The sequence below is a fragment of the Lepisosteus platostomus genome, chromosome 8 (assembly GCF_059453375.1).
Source record: "Lepisosteus platostomus isolate fLepPlt1 chromosome 8, fLepPlt1.hap1, whole genome shotgun sequence".
NCBI lineage: Eukaryota > Metazoa > Chordata > Actinopteri > Semionotiformes > Lepisosteidae > Lepisosteus > Lepisosteus platostomus.
Genome location: NC_142618.1, coordinates 17664975 through 17680593, shown reverse-complemented (window position 1 = coordinate 17680593; position 15619 = coordinate 17664975). Strand labels below are relative to the sequence as shown.

General features: G+C 45.3%; 1 protein-coding gene across 4 annotated transcripts; it reads left to right on the top strand.

The window, feature by feature from the left end:
• Nucleotides 1-2407: 2407 nt before the first annotated feature.
• Nucleotides 2408-14540, top strand: LOC148656944 (SLAM family member 9-like). Of its 4 annotated transcripts, none has more exons than XM_088644342.1 (7): nt 2408-2611; nt 6077-6265; nt 9053-9365; nt 9837-10093; nt 11435-11545; nt 12143-12228; nt 13296-14540. In XM_088644342.1, exons 1-7 carry the CDS (start codon nt 2566-2568, stop codon nt 13335-13337), a joined length of 1044 nt encoding a protein of 347 aa, XP_088500468.1. In that variant the 5' UTR covers nt 2408-2565; the 3' UTR covers nt 13338-14540. The 4 variants fall into 4 exon arrangements, with proteins under 4 accessions (XP_088500468.1, XP_088500467.1, XP_088500470.1 ...); XM_088644341.1 differs by having other exon boundaries at nt 2425-2611; nt 9053-9361; nt 9833-10093; XM_088644344.1 differs by lacking the exon at nt 6077-6265 and having other exon boundaries at nt 2431-2611.
• The last annotated feature ends 1079 nt before the right edge of the window (nt 14541-15619 follow it).

Sequence of the window (15619 nt, the reverse complement as noted above, 5' to 3'; positions counted from 1 at the left end):
TAATCACGTGTGTTACTGTACAAGCCCGTCAAGACATTTGTAAACGTAAGTGCGTAATTTAAAGCACCAGTTGTGCTCGTCAGTATAACCCTTAAGTGTTGATGCAAAATCAGAGAAAATGTCCACTAATAAAACATGTGCCTACCGATAAATAACAATTATTTTGTTGGGAAGCTACTGTACAATTCTGTAATTGGTGCAGGCAGGCCTTGTGGAGAGAGCTGTAATTAATCTGACAGAGGGACAGAATTCGTGGGCAGATCTGTGATAGAGGACTGGCCACAGTCTGCTGAGAAATGTTAACAGTAATGCACAACTGCAACATGCTTTCAAGGCAAAAAAGCATGCCTTGCTCTTTTCTAACATGTTTAGAAATGTATATATAATGTGTTTATGTTTGCTTTGTAGCTAAGTGAGCACAGTTTGAAATGTTTTAAAACAAGCCTATACTTGGACTTTAAAAACATCTGGGTTGTTGTTACAGTATGTCATACACTTCCGACCCCAAACCGATGTCCATTGGGCTTTCTGGAAAGGAATACAGTATATGCTACAGCCCTGCTCGATACTACTGCTATGAATCTGAAACTCCCATGACTGCAGGCTAGTGCTTATGGCTTGCTGTCTCTGACAGGATCAGTTAATGCCCAGTGCTCGTTCTCTTCAGTATCAGATACTGGCTGTGCTGGGTTATTTTCAGACGCACTGGAGGCCAATGCAGCAATACAAACCAAAGGGGGTGATTTTACTTCATTATCTTGTGAAGCCTGGAATTCATCAGTATTTATTTAATGGAGGGGGAGTATTCAACATAGAGGCCTTCTTCAGAATAAACTGTGAAACACAAACTAGAGAGCAGAAGAGGAAACTGCGGAAGAGCAGGTGAAACGGAGCACAGGAGGTACGTGTTTACACAAAGGGTGGCGGGAGTGTGCGACCAGTTGCTCTGCCACGTTGTTGAAGCTGATACCCTGGCTTGTGTCAGAAAACAGCTGGATGGTATCCTGGGACTAATGAGCTACTGACTAGCATAGGGACTGGATATGACCTGTCTCATGTTCTTATGCAAGGTTTTGCAGTGGGGAGCTGCGTCAGTGTGCGTTGTCTGGAAAGGAACAAGTAGAGGTTACTCTAGGTTACTTTAAATAGAGGAAATACAGAAAGAAGAAACACAACACAATGCCCTAACTACAGAAGCCTGGCTTGGATTCTGATATGATGATTATGATGAGCTATAGACCAGTTTCTAATTTAGGATCAGATCTCTTTATTAACCATACACAATTTTTTGCATTAGGAATTTCTTTTTTCACATACCCCAGCTTGCTCTCCATGAGGGAGACAGACAGAGAGGAAGAGACCCTTGGAGTCAGAACACAGGGGCAGTCATTTATACAGCACCCCTGGGGCAGTTGGGGTTAAGGGCCTTGCTCAGGGGCCCAACAGCATAGGGTTTCTCTGCCAGCTGTGGGATTTGAACTGGCAACTTTCTAGCCACAGGCACAGATCCTTAGCCACAGTGCCACCACTCCACCTGAGAAAGCTTCAGCATATTTTCTAAGGTTTTAGAAAATGTGGTGGCACGTCAACTGCAGACTCACATGATTAAAGTAGGTACTGACTTGTTTTAACCATTCCAGTCCCGTTTTCACTCTAATCATAGCGCCCAGACTGGGCTGCGAGCGATCTACTTGTTGCGTCTGACTCGGGGGATAAAAGTGTCCTTCTGCTCCTTGATCGTAGTGCTGCTTTTGATACAGTAAATCATTCAGTGTTGCTCAATTGCTTGCAGACATCCTTGTCTGTTGGGGGTACTGTCTTTAACTGGGTCTGCTCTTATCTGACCGGCAGGCAGCATTTTGTCTCTCTTGGTGCTCATAAATCCCCTCCTGGCCCCAGTCGGTCACGGTGTCCCTCAGGGCTCAGTCTTGGGCCCTTTGCTTTTTATTATTTATATGCTCCCTCTTCATCAGATGATACACAGACATAGTCTTCAGTTTCACTGTTAAGCGTGTGATGCTCAGATTGACATGAATACTTCTCCCCCCTCTGATCCACTCCCTCCATCACTTAACTCTCCTCCCTGTAACATCAAACTCTGGTGGACGTTCAAATTCCCTGAAGCTACATTCTTTGACTCTCTTCAGATCCAAACTTAAAACTCACGTCTTTACTAGGGCCTATATCTGTCTGACCTATATTCTATCTGTATAACCCTGTATGCTCCTGATTTATCATTTTAAAATTTTTGTTCATTTTAGCACTACAGCATCCTTGGGTTTGGAAAGGCGCTTTATAAATACAATATATTCTTCTTATTAATAACAACCTTTCAGCTGCGAGCCTCTTCAGGTGTGTCAGTCGGCTTTGATAAGGTGACAACACATTCTGATGCTGTTTCAAGGGTCCACTGGTTAAGCTCGACGATTACACTCCTGTCTGCAGAGCTTCAGGCCACAGGAGGAGGGATTCGAGAGAGGGGGGTTGGAACATACAGGAAGCAGAAGCGAGACAGCATTCACTCTGATCTGCTGCCATTTCTCCAGTTCCAGAGCAGTCACAGTCATGAGGCGAGTCAGTGTCACTCTGCTGCTGATCCTCTGGTCTGCTGGTAAGAGCTTCTTCATCTTCGCTGGACTAGCCACACTGTCACTGTTCCTAGCTGCAGTGGTCTAGTAGCCACTAATAGACATAGTAGTAGTTAATAGCAGTAGCAACAGTACTAGTAGAAGCAGAGGCTGTCGCTGTAGCAACTGTTTCAGCAGTAGTAACGGTTGTAGTGGTAATAACAGCTGTAGTAGTAATAGCAGTAACAGTTATAGTACTAGAAACAGAGGCAGCTGCAGGGATAACAGCAGTAGTAGTTGCAGTAGTCGAAGCAGAAGCAATAGCAGTAATATCAATACCATGTGAAGTTTATTTACCAATCAGGAGGTGAGCTGACAACAACCCATGAAGCCATGCACATAAAATAACTGACTCGTTTTTTTTTTACTATGTGTAGGTCTTAACTGGCTACCTGCTGTGTGTTTATATCATGGTTGATTTGTTAGAAGATGTGAAACCTCTGCTGTACAGTACATACGAGTACTTTGCGTGCCAAAATGTCAATGTGTTGTCAGCCAAATGTTAAAAATGGCGTTGTCGGTTGGTGTACAAAGAATCTTAATGGACTTTCTTTACTTAAACTACTGTGTGCGATTGTGGTCTCCATGTAATAGAAAATATATTTCTGCTCTGGAATTAGTCCAGAAGATAGCAGCCACATCTATTCCTGGGCTAAAGCGAGTGTCCCACCCTGACAGGCTGAAGGAACTGAGTCCCTTTAGTCTGAAGGGAGTGTCCCACCCTGACAGACAGAAGAAAATGAATCTCTTTTGTCCTGAAGAGAGAAGACTATGAGGGGACCTGATCCATATCTTCAAAGTCAACCCAGTGGATGTCTTGAGAAAAACGTTTGCTTTTAAAATTGAGAATAGAAGGAGGCACCTCCTACACAACATGTGGTGGGTGTGTATAACAAGCTGTCTCCCCCTGTTGCTAAACAAATACTCTAAATTCTATCAAGAAACAAGCTGGATGAGGTCCTCCGATCAATGAGCTTCTAACTACCCGCTAGGCTACATGGGCTGTAAGGTCTCGACTCGTTTGCCACCTGTCTGGTGTTATCATGACAGCGCCAAGTGTGTGTGTGTGTGTGTGTGTGTGTGTGTGTGTGTGTGTGTGTGTGTGTGTGTGTGTGTGTGTGTGTGTGTGTGTGTGTGTCTCCTTCCTTGTGCTCTGACTTTTACCAGTAATAAAACAAGGAGTTAAAGCAGAGACAAAAATAGACAGTGTGGAGCAAGACAGTCAGCTCTACAGACAGGATATCTTGATTTCCCAATCTGCTGGGCTTTTGGTCAGATGACACATTTACACCATGCAGATGCTGTGCTACTGCAGGCTTAAAATAACGGTTTTCACAAGACGGCCAGCCTGCGCCGTTTGTCCCGGAACGCCTGGTGTAGGAGCTCCGGGTCTCCGTGTTGGTACAGTATGTGAGTGGTCCAGCTCTCCTTGTCCCTGCCGTGATCCATGTGTCAAGGAGGCTGAAAACGTCCACCTGAGCAAGCTTTCTCTAGGCCTGGCAGCTCACAGCGCTGCTCCGGTTTGTAGGATGGAGACGGCAAAGCTGTTAAATTTTGACACGAGAAATGGGACTTTCCTAAAATAGCTGGTTAATTTGGGTGTTGTGTTTAACGCCTGCTGTTCCTCACCAATCGTTTCCTGTTACTGAGCTTTCCTCTTCTGAGTTACACTATCACGTCTTACCAGAAGCGTTTTCCACATGGACCAGTGTTGCAAAGAGGAGGACAGACAAGACAGATTTTGCAGTAATATCATTCACTTTGAATGACTTTCTTTTCTAGACTGTTGAGACAGTTTGCTTTTTAAAAAAATAAAACCCACAACCTTTTGTCTTTTGCCAACCAACGTTTCTGAGATCAATTAAAACAGAGACAGAAATATTTCAGCCTAGATTTTTGCACCACAGCTTGATATTATTTCAGTCCAACTTTAAAGACACACATAACATTAAGGTTAAATATGTATTTTTTATTGCAAATCCCAAACTATGACAATCTACAGCTAGCTACAACAATAAAGGAAACACTTGAGTAAATGAGGGTTACAAAGTGTACTGAAAGCAGGTGCTTCCACACAGGTGTGGCTCCTGAGTTAATTAAACAATTAACATCCCATCATGCTTGGGGTTATGTGCGACAGTGCTGGGCAGGCACCAGTTGCCGGTGAGGTACAGTAAATGTGAATAAATACCAAGCCGTTCTGAGTGATCATGATCATGAAGCATTTCTATCCTGATGGGAGAGGAATCTCCCAGGATGATAGTGTCCCCATCCTCAGGGCAGGACTGGGCACAGGCGGGTTTGATGAGCGTGAAAACGACGTGAATCAGACACCATGGACGTCTCTGTCACCACATTTCCACCTAACTACGTTCCTATGGGAGATTCTGGAGCAGCACCTGAAACACCCTGATTAACCATCGCTATCAAACAGCACTCCAATTTATTTTTCTATCGCAAGAAACTTGATTTCAAAGAAAACATCTCACAACTGGTACATGTTCTAACAAAATCTCAAACTATCATCAAATGAAAACGTTTAAAAAAAGGTGATTGTCCATCATCAATCAGTGCCAGATTTGCACAATGAAAGAGTCCTTCCAAGCCCTACCGCTTGCTGTTGTCCATGTCTCTTTCCCCTGTCCTGGCTCTGAAACTGTGGCTGCCAAGTCCTCTGCAGGAGCTCCGGGAACAGGGGTCTCTACTTTAGTCCCTGTACAGGGCCCACAGTCCCTTCTAGTGCTCTCTCGCCATGGAGAAGCCCCATCTGGTGATGTCATGCTTCATCCTCCCTCTGAGGTCCGCCAGGATCCTCTCCTCCAGCTCCCTCCGTCCCCACTCTGCGCTGTGCCGAATGAGAGTGTTCCTCACGTTCCATTGTTCACGAGGAATGACAAACACCCAAGATGAAAGCGTGGAGTAAAATTGTGGCTTAACCCGCTCGGCTGAGGGCTGGCCTCCTGGCCAGAAGACAAGGAGACAGGACCCCCCTGCAGGGTGACCAAGGGGTAGCTGCAGAGGTGGAGGTGGAGGTGGGATGCAAGAGACGTGCAAGAGAGAGACACAGGGATCTCATAGGTATTTATATTGTAACGCAACGGGGGCTCAGGCGGGCGCCCTTGCCGCATCTGGTCGGCCCAAAGTATAGGTGGCTCGAACCCGGGACTTCCGCGTCTCTCTGCAGCGACCTAGCCCCGTGAGCTAAAAAGAGATCTTTCCACAGCCCAGTAGCTGTGGTCCTGCTATCACAGGGAAGGGCGTTGACGTCACCCGCTCTGGTACGCCGGCTCTTACACACTGCTTGTCGGCCGTAAGCGTTACAATATTATTTGGGAGAGCAATGGATTGTCTGGAGCGATTGCTAATGACTGGCAGCTGAGTCTGATTGAGCTGGGTTGTTGTCATCCCTCCCGGACTTTTGCTATAAACTCTATTCCTTGTTGTATCAGGGACACCAGCAGACAAGCCAAGTACTGTGTCCCCTTGTCCAATCCGGAAAGTGCTGGTCCCGGTAGGATGCTCTGGTAGCTTAGCCCTGTTCCCGCTCCCAGGAGCTGCACGGTGTTGTCAGCTCTGCCCCACGCCGCCCTGGCGTCTCCCCGGTGAAGCCCGTGTCCCAGGGGCAGTGCGGATTGCTGGTGAGCGAGTGTCTGTGAAGGACCTCTCTGATTGCCAGCCTCTGGTGCAGGGCCATCCAGACGCTCTCCGGTGACCAGATGCCTGCTCACCCCTTGTACGGGGGCCTGTGGTTGGTGCCTCGTGGTCTCGTACCTCTGGCTCCACTTGGCCGTTGATTCCAAATGCTGGAATTTCTCCAGGAGGAATGGTGCCGCACCCCTCCAGGAGACTTCCGGCCACTTGGAGAGTCTCTGCCCAGGCTCACTGAAGCTCTTCTGGTGGCTCGTGGTGCCCCAACAACCTACAGTATTTAGACACTTTATGTTGGTGTTTCCTGTTTTTCTACAATGGCATTACTGGTGGCTTGCTTTAGCTGCCCTTATCACCACATCCAAATGCAGATAAAAATATGGAAGCTCTTTGATTACCTTTAACAAACTAATTTTTGGGTATTCACCAAATCCGAAATAGAAAATCACTAGGGGCTCTTAAACATGAGTTTTCTTGCCTCTTGTTTTGCCAAGTTTGTTGGCTTTGGGCTCAAATTCTGTGGGAAAGTCTGTTCTTTAGCATCTATCTGTGTTCATCCCCATCCTTTGTCACTTCTGAATTCCTCCACAATATTCTAGTTGGCTGCAGTTTGTGAATAGCGGACTGTACTGTACGTTCATTCTCTTATACTGACGCTGCCCAGTACTGAGCTTAAACTCAGAAAGGAAATAGCACCACAAGATGAGTGAAGTCACAGGTCTGAACTTGGAAAGGTCCTTTTCAGGAGCTTTTGCAATTGAAGGTGCCGTATTGCCACATGGTCCGGTAAAGGCATTAGCATCAGGATTTTTTATTAGGGCCTCATAAACGTTTCCTGGTTTGTAGTACAGAGGATTCAAATGAATATTCATTTCCAATAACAACATAGCAACACAACATTCAATGTAAAAGGTACATTTACAAAAGAAGACATCTCATAGGCTTAAGTTCTAGACCCATAAACCCAGAATGCTACTCCTGTAACCTGCAATCCTATAGAATTCCTAAACAGACCAACAAAAGAAACACATGGCTTCCTAAATTAACAGAATACAGTACAGCCCAGTGCTAATTCTCCCTTCCTGAGAGTGCTGGGTGGCCATAAGTGAATCTAGCTGTTCTATAAATGCATCGCCAAATCCACTAACAATCCACAACAGGAGGTGTCCCATCCAGGTACTGACCAGGCAGTGGGCTGCCAGTTGTGAGCTGCAGAGTGATATGGCTGCTGGGAAATAGAGCCCCATCACAGAAGGTCAGATCCTTCATCCTGGGGTTCACTGACACAGTTCATGAACTGGCTGTTACCTCCCTGTCAGCACCAGGACCCCTCTAACACTGCAGGGCACCAGGTCTGACTCCCGCTGCACAGCAGTGAGATCCACTCCAGGGTTTCCAGCTGCAGGCTCTGCCTGTTGTTTTCACTGCACACATCTGAGTGTGCTGGTTGACTCAGAATGAATACTTTACCCAGCAGCGTCATTATCTCCTGATTTAAGTGTCTCCGTCTAAAATAAACCTGACATGGATCTAACTGCAGTGCATCAGGAGTCTTATGAGCTAGTGCTTCATCTCTATGTTATTTCAGATCACAAATTAAAATTTTTGAAAGAAGTTAGAACCATGAGCAGCTGATGTGCAAACATGCTCAGTTGCACAGTGATGGTCTGGTGGTCTGTTGTCTCATTTTTCAACAGTTGTGCTCAGACCACAAACTTAAGGTCCCAGAAGTGGAGCCAGAATCACAATCTGACTCCTACAGCCTGTGACCAGCAGCCTGCTTTACAACACTGCGGTTAAGGTAAACTTAATAAAAAGGGCAATTTGATGTGTCTCAAGTGATCAATATTGACAGGCTCTGGTCCTTTCATAACATAATTATTTTGCTCTGCTTTCCAGGCTGTGAAATAGAGAGAGATAAGTAATATTCCTTTAAGTCGTAACAACTTTTTCTTCTTCCTAAGAGACACTGTATGCCTGCAAGTTGTTCCTGTATACTTGTAACACTCCCTTGACTGGACACTCCAGTACATTAACACTGCACTGAGAGAGCGGGGTCGATACAGTACAGACACACTGACTGGACACTACAGGACATTAACACTGCACTGAGAGACAGGGGTTAATACAGTACAGACACACTGACTGGACACTCCAGTACATTAACACTGCACTGGGAGAGAGGGGTTAATACAGTCCAGACACACTGACTGGACACTCCAGTACATTAACACTGCACTGGGAGAGAGGGGTTAATACAGTCCAGACACACTGACTGGACACTACAGGACATTAACACTGCACTGAGAGAGAGGGGTTAATACAGTCCAGACACACTGACTGGACACTACAGGACATTAACACTGCACTGAGAGAGAGGGGTTAATATAGTCCAGACACACTGACTGGACACTACAGGATATTAACACTGCACTGAGAGAGACGGGTTAATACAGTCCAGACACACTGACTGGACACTACAGGACATTAACACTGCACTGAGAGAGAGGGGTTAATACAGTACAGACACACTGACTGGACACTACAGTACACTAACTGCACCAAGTATGTATAATACAATATGCTATTGCAGTGTGTGAGTACTTGCTGCAGAATAGTTTGTGCATTTAAAAATGTTTTTTTTAAGTGTCCAAATATTCTAGGACACTGTGTCATAGCATAAACAGTGTTTTGCATCAGAACAATATAAAACACATGGCATCAACACTGACAGTGAAGCTTGTTTTGAGGTCACCTGTCTGCTCTCTCCTCCACAGGGATGGACCCATCCTCAGCCCAGTCTGAGGGGAAGCAGCTGGTTCGTGCTGTGGGACAGTCGGTCACTTTTGAAGGCGCAGTGTTACAGAGAGGCTTTTTAAAACATGAAAGTGTTAGTATAGCAGCAGTGACTGATGGAAAGGGCATTACTGAGTTTGTGGAGAGATTCAAAGGGAGAGTGTCCTGGGACAGTCAGACTGGGCTCTTTAAAATCACAGACCTGAACACACAGGACTCTGGGAATTATAATATACAGAATAATGATGGACAGAAGACGATCACAGTGAATTTCCTCCTAATAGTATACAGTAAGTATAACCACCATGACAAGCACTTATCCTGACAATGGACAGTCAGTGTTTCCATTGTGTCAAACAGAGTATTCAGACTCTGGAACTCCCTGACCAAGTTCATTTAACCATTGACTGCATTTAACTTTGGAATAAAAGCTCATTCCACATAAAAGCACAATTAGTATTTATGATCATTTCTAATTTATTACAGTCATAGCACATTTTTCTGTAAAGTTTACAATGGAAAAGTGCTTTTAGATATTTAATTAATTATGGCCTAGTATTAAGAGAAGCTGTTTGTTTCTTGTTGTGGTGTGTGTCCTCGGTTACCGTTTTAGAATTATAACATTGTTAAAGTAGGTGGTTAAGGGAGTGAAAGATGAGCCAGACTGAGTCTCTCTGTACTGCAGCTCCTCTCAGACTGTCAGTGAGTGGTTATTATTGACTGGTGTCTGGTGTCTCACTACTGCTGATGTGTCTCCACAGACAGAGTGTCCAAGCCTCAGGTGTCCACAGTGTCCCAGGTCAGTGAGAGCTGCTCTCTGCTGTGCTCTGTGAGTAACGGGAGAGAGGTGACCCTGTCCTGGCAGAGAGAGGGAGGGACACTGTCCCACACCAGCAACCCTGATCTCAACACCCCCCTGACTCTCCCTCTGGAGACAGAAGGACTCTCTCACTCCTACAGCTGTGTGGCCTCTAACCCAGTCAGCACTGAGACAGTCTCTATTCTGAACTGCAAAGAGACAGGTCAGCACTTGTTTGTGTTTGAAGTGTTTGAGTGGGAATAGTAGTAGTAATGGCTTTCAATTGGATTAAAGGAGTATGAAACAATATAAAGTGCATTTCAACAACTTTTGTTTCTAATTCATCTCGCAATCCTGCAATCCTGCATTGGGCTTAAATATCCCAGCAGTGTGCAATTAAATTATTTTAATTTAGATATTTATTTTATTATTTAAAAAGGTTACAAATGAGAAGAGACCATTCAGCCCATCTCTGTCAGCCTCTTCAGGATAAGATCATTCTGAATCACAGCCAGGACTGCGAACACAGTCAGCACTCTGAACACTGACACAGTTACAATGTGTTCAGCTGCTCACACTCCCTTCCTCTTTGGATGTTAGTACATAATTCGTTTCAGGACATGGCTGGGCAGCTTGATCCACACCCACACCACTCTTTGTGTAAAGAAGTGCCTCCGTTCTCTTTGAAACGGGTCGTTCAGACAAATAGAAATTAAATGATAATTTAAACACATTAAGATCACCTTGTTGCACTAGTCTGTCCTGCTTTAGTAATTACTAAGACATTTGTAAGATCATGTCTATTATTTTTATAAGGTAATAAGATTCAAAGCATCAGGAGGAAGAGAATCAGACAGTGCCACTTGTCTGTCCACTGTATCACTACAGGCCTGTGTGGGCTTGAATTAGACATAGTCCCTTTGGCATCTATTCTGAATGATGGGTTTTTAAATGTCTAACTTATTATTATTATGGGCTGTGGGAGCCCATTAGATAAGAGTTTCACTTATCACTTTATTCACAGTCAGACAAAAGGAAACTGATATAACTCTTTGCTGTGGACACCTACTGTATGAACCTCCCCTAAATCTCTAAATGGTCAAATTTCACTGAATGACAGCTAGTTTCACCTATCAGAGCACTCCTTTCACATTGAGCGTTGGATCTCTCTCACTCATTCATTTTTTCTGTGGGTATTATTTGGATTCAGGTCCAGATACGTGACAAGAGTTTTTGCAGCTACGTAGTAAGAACATTGGGTTTTTGATACTTTGTGATTTAACAAGGTTTTACATTTACGATATTAGGTCTTTACTGTAAAAATTGCAAATAAGCAGTTTGTGATCTTTGAAAAGAGTGCATCTTTTTAATGTATAATCAGGAAAATAATCTTATAAAAATGAAGGAAAAGTTGTTTTGTTTCTTAAGATCTATAGTTTGTGGTGCTGTCTTTCAATTTTCCTGCAAAAGTTGATTAAATATACAAGTGAAGCTGTATATGCTTTAATTTATTAACTCAATACTGGGTCATAAATTTGTTTTGTTTTTTAAAATAATATTTTAGTCTCAACAGAGCCTACAGTCCCGATTGTGCTGGGAGTCCTGTCTGTGATTGTGGTGGTTGTTTCTGCTGCACTGTGCTACTGGAAACACTTGAGAGACAAGAACAAAGAAGGTAAGAGTCTACAGTATTTTCTAGCGTATCCCTAATCGATAAGAGGAGCTCATCCAGATGTTTCTTGGAAGAAGCCAGGACATCGGCTTTAATGACTGGCTCAGTAACACTGTCCCACACTCCCACCACCCTTTGTGTAAAGAAGCGCTTCCTGATCACAGTTTTAAATGATCTTCCACATAGTTTCCACTTCTGTCCTTTGCTTGAGTTTTCACTGTTGAAAACAGAAGAATCCCTGGGTTGAGGGCTGAAGTTTGAGAACTTTGATCTCTTATATCCGGTCCCCACTAGTCTTCCAGTTCAACACCAGATATGTCCTGTTTCTTAAGAACGTCAGTGTAGAACATTCCTTTAAACTCTGACGTTCTCAGCACTGATCAGCAATATTATTAAAAAAATATGCAATATTCTAAATTAGGGATTGTAGAACGCTGGCCTGTGATTACTCCTCCTGTCTCTCACTGTGCCTCCTGTACTGTTGTGTTTATTACTGAGGGATTCTCTGTGATCTCCTCTCTCTCGCTGTGCCTCCTGTCCTGTTGCGTGCGTTTATTACAGATTGATTTCCTCTTGTCTCCTCTCTCTCGCTGTGTTAAGGTCCTCACAGTGATGTCGTGTACGCTGATGTACAGCTGAGCTCCTCCGAGCCCCGGACTCCGGGGTCAGCTCCCAGCCCCAAGCCGGTGAGTCACTGTCTCTGTCCGACTGCTGTCCCAACTGGTCACCGACTGTCCTGCTCTCAGAGCTCGGTTTGACACTCCCTGACCTCTGCCATGGACGGGTTGAGGCAGCTCAGTCTCCTCTGGAACAGTGGGGCTGAGACTGAGAAGGGGTTTGATCCAGGCAGAGAAAGGTTGAGCCCAGGGGCCTGTTTCACACTCAGTGGTGAAACAAGGACACAGGGTCACAAGCAGAAACCAAAGGGGAATTAGTTTAGGATTAGTTTGAGATTTGCTCAGCTACAAAAAGCTACAAATAATAATTGCTTACACTTATATTGAGCTTTTCTGGACACTCCACTCAAAGCGCTTTACAGGTAATGGGGACTCCCCTCCACCACCACCAATGTGCAGCCCCACCTGGATGATGCGACGGCAGCCATAGTGCGCCAGAACGCTCACCACACACCAGCTCTCAGTGGGGAGGAGAGGAGAGTGATGAAACCAGTTCATAGATGGGGATTATTAGGAAGCCACGATTGATAAGGGCCAATGGGAAATTTGGCCAGGAGATCGGGGTTACACCCCTACTCTTTTTGAGAAACGCCCTGGGATTTTTAAATACCACAGAGAGTCAGAACCTCGGGTTTACATCTCATCCGAAGGACGGCGCCTGTTTACAGTATAGTGTCCCCGTCACTATACTGGGGCATTAGGACCCACATGGACCGCAGGGTGAGCGCCCCCTGCTGGCCACACTAATACCTCTTCCAGCAGCAACCTTAGTTTTTCGCAGGAGTCCAGGTACTGACCAGGCTTACAGCTGCTGAGCTTCAGTGCGTTGCAAGTTGTGAGTTGAAGAGCGATATGGCTACTGGCTTAATAAGCAGGATGGGTCAAATGGCCTCCTCTCATTTGCAGACAGTGCAATTAGTCTCCTGCTCTTTCTCCATGGACATGCCTGGTTATCGTTGACTGATGGAGCTCTAGTCCAGTCTTATCTTCCAGCCTCTGACTGGCCAGAGTTGATGATCATGTGCTCATTCTTCAGCTCCTGTGCTCGGTGTCTCACCCCAACTCTCTCTCGGCAGGATGCTGACGAGCCCTGTGTCTATGCCGTCATTAACACTTAATCGCCTGCCTCGCCCCACCTCATGGGGGTCCGGGAGATGACACTCTTCCTGGATCACCAAAGGTCAAAGGTCAAGGTCAGCATCTCCTGGTGCAGCACACCGGGTGTGGTCTTATGTCGAACTGCAGAGGACTCTGGGAGCCGACGTGAGATCATATTGAGTGCCGTCCGCCAGCGAGGGGCCCAGTGGAAAATAGTCAGACTGTACAAGTGGTCGCTGCAGTCCCATCATTCCAAAAATGTGTGACCTGAGCTTGGCCAAAGATCACAGTCATTGAGTTTGAAACGTCGCTGCAACAGGAATGATTCCCAGTGCACCTCCCATTCCAGAAACTGCAGGTCACTTTCAGACATTGTGGTAGACGCGCGCCTCTGGACTTTCTGTTTTCTCTGCAGCAGTGTGAGTCTAAAGCAGTAGTGCTTGAATTAGAGCATGATAGTTTATCCACTACTTGTGACTTCTGTCAACATCCTTTCATTATTCTGCTTAAATAGCCACAGAGGCTGGAAACAGTAGTGGGACAGTAGTGCTGTCGCGCGAGATGTCGGTGATATTATTGCTTCAGCCATTCCATCCTGAACAAGTCAATAACTGTCAAATTTATTTGTATCCATTTTGGAAGTCCACAGAGCAGTGCAATAAATTACACTTTATATTGTCATAAGCAACACATTGTTTTTAGCATTTCACAAGGTATTGCACATGCAAGTAAACTCTAATATCCTCTAAATCCAAACATAACATGTATTTTCCCAGCAGTGAAACCATTTTCTAAATATTAAACATATTAATGAGACAACACTAGCCACAACAATAAAAGCACATACAGCCCTATCAGTCATTTTCATCAGCTTTTAGCCTCCAGATCAAAACACATCACAACAGGATACAAGAGACAAGACAACCTCTACTTCTGATCTGTATATTTTAAATCTTTAGATATAAAAACATTGTTCTGATGAGTTAGTATGAGAGATGCTTGATATCAAAATAACACATACTGCTAATTTGGCTAGGAAAGCCAGGACAGAAGGCAGTACATGGCTTTATAAAACCTCCTACGAACTTTGTTCTAGCAGTTTCAGATTTTTATCCAGTAGTAGACATATTGGAGAAGTTTGAAAAAAAAACTGTATTCCTGCATGTGCTACACTTTGAAAAATTGACTCTTGAATTAATAAAACTATATGTGTTTGTTGTTTTTTTCTGCTCTTGTTTTGGATATTTATTTCTAGAGTATAGAGTTTAAGAGTGTAGTACTGTATTGAGTGTGTACTGAGTAAGAAATAACAAAATCCAATGTTTCTGACTGGATGACCATGGGGTTCCCTTGGTTTCAAGTCCTCACCCAGGCCTGTGCTGTCTATACCTTCCAAGATAAAGCAAGATGTTTAAGGGCACACCCAATCCGGACAGGAATGGCCTCTGGAAAAGACGAATAATGGGAAACAGGTGTGAATGATATTCACTGAAGCCGAGCAGGAGAGAGTGGCCACAGGGAGCTTTTGCTCCAAGTGAAACCCTGTAGCTCAGAGAATAGGGCATTGGTGCCAGCACATCCGTGACCAGCTTTCATGTCAAGGTGACTTTATAGGTAATGGGGATCCCCTCCACCACAGCCAGTTTGCAGCCCCACCTGGATAATACTCCAGTCTGCTCTCACACACCAGCCACCAGTGGGGAGGAGAGCAGAGTGATGAAGCCAGTTCAGAGATGGGGATTATTGGGAGGCCATGATTGGTAAAGCCCAGGGGGAAATTTGGCCTTATTTTGGGAAGGAAGACAGCAGCAGCCTCTGTCACAGCTCCCTCTGGCCAGCCCACCAGCCATCGTCATCACACCCTCCAGGGGGAATCCGGGCCTGACCCTCAAACCCAAACTGGGGATGCCGGGGACTGAACGGGGGGCCTCATACATGCAAAGCATGTGCTCTACCACTGAGCTACATCCCTGACTAACACCCTCCTCACCTAATATAATAACCTTCGCCCTCCTCTTCCTCATCCCCTGCCCCACACCGTCCTGGGCCACTGACTGAGGCTCTGTGTCCAATAAGGCTCCTGCTACATCACCATCATCAAGCCATGAGCTACTGCATGACATGGTCCACTCTGGGGCCCTTATTCATTAGAATTATCTGGGTGCCTTCGCCTTCCTCCTCCTCGCTCCCAGCACACAGACCCCTCTCCCTCCGCCAGCTGCCTGTTCCTGCTCCACCTCTCAGAAACCCTGACGCACTGGGAGCCTTATCTACCTGTGCTCAAGCACCGACTGACTGATGG

Bases quoted from the DNA above. Each gene is read 5' to 3' on its own strand.
- LOC148656944 (XM_088644342.1), top strand. From the start codon at position 2,566: ATGAGGCGAGTCAGTGTCACTCTGCTGCTGATCCTCTGGTCTGCTG. The intron at 9,366-9,836 runs GTATAACCACCA...CTCCACAGACAG, and splicing joins CTCCTAATAGTATACAGTAA to AGTGTCCAAGCCTCAGGTGT. The intron at 11,546-12,142 runs GTAAGAGTCTAC...CGCTGTGTTAAG, and splicing joins GAGAGACAAGAACAAAGAAG to GTCCTCACAGTGATGTCGTG.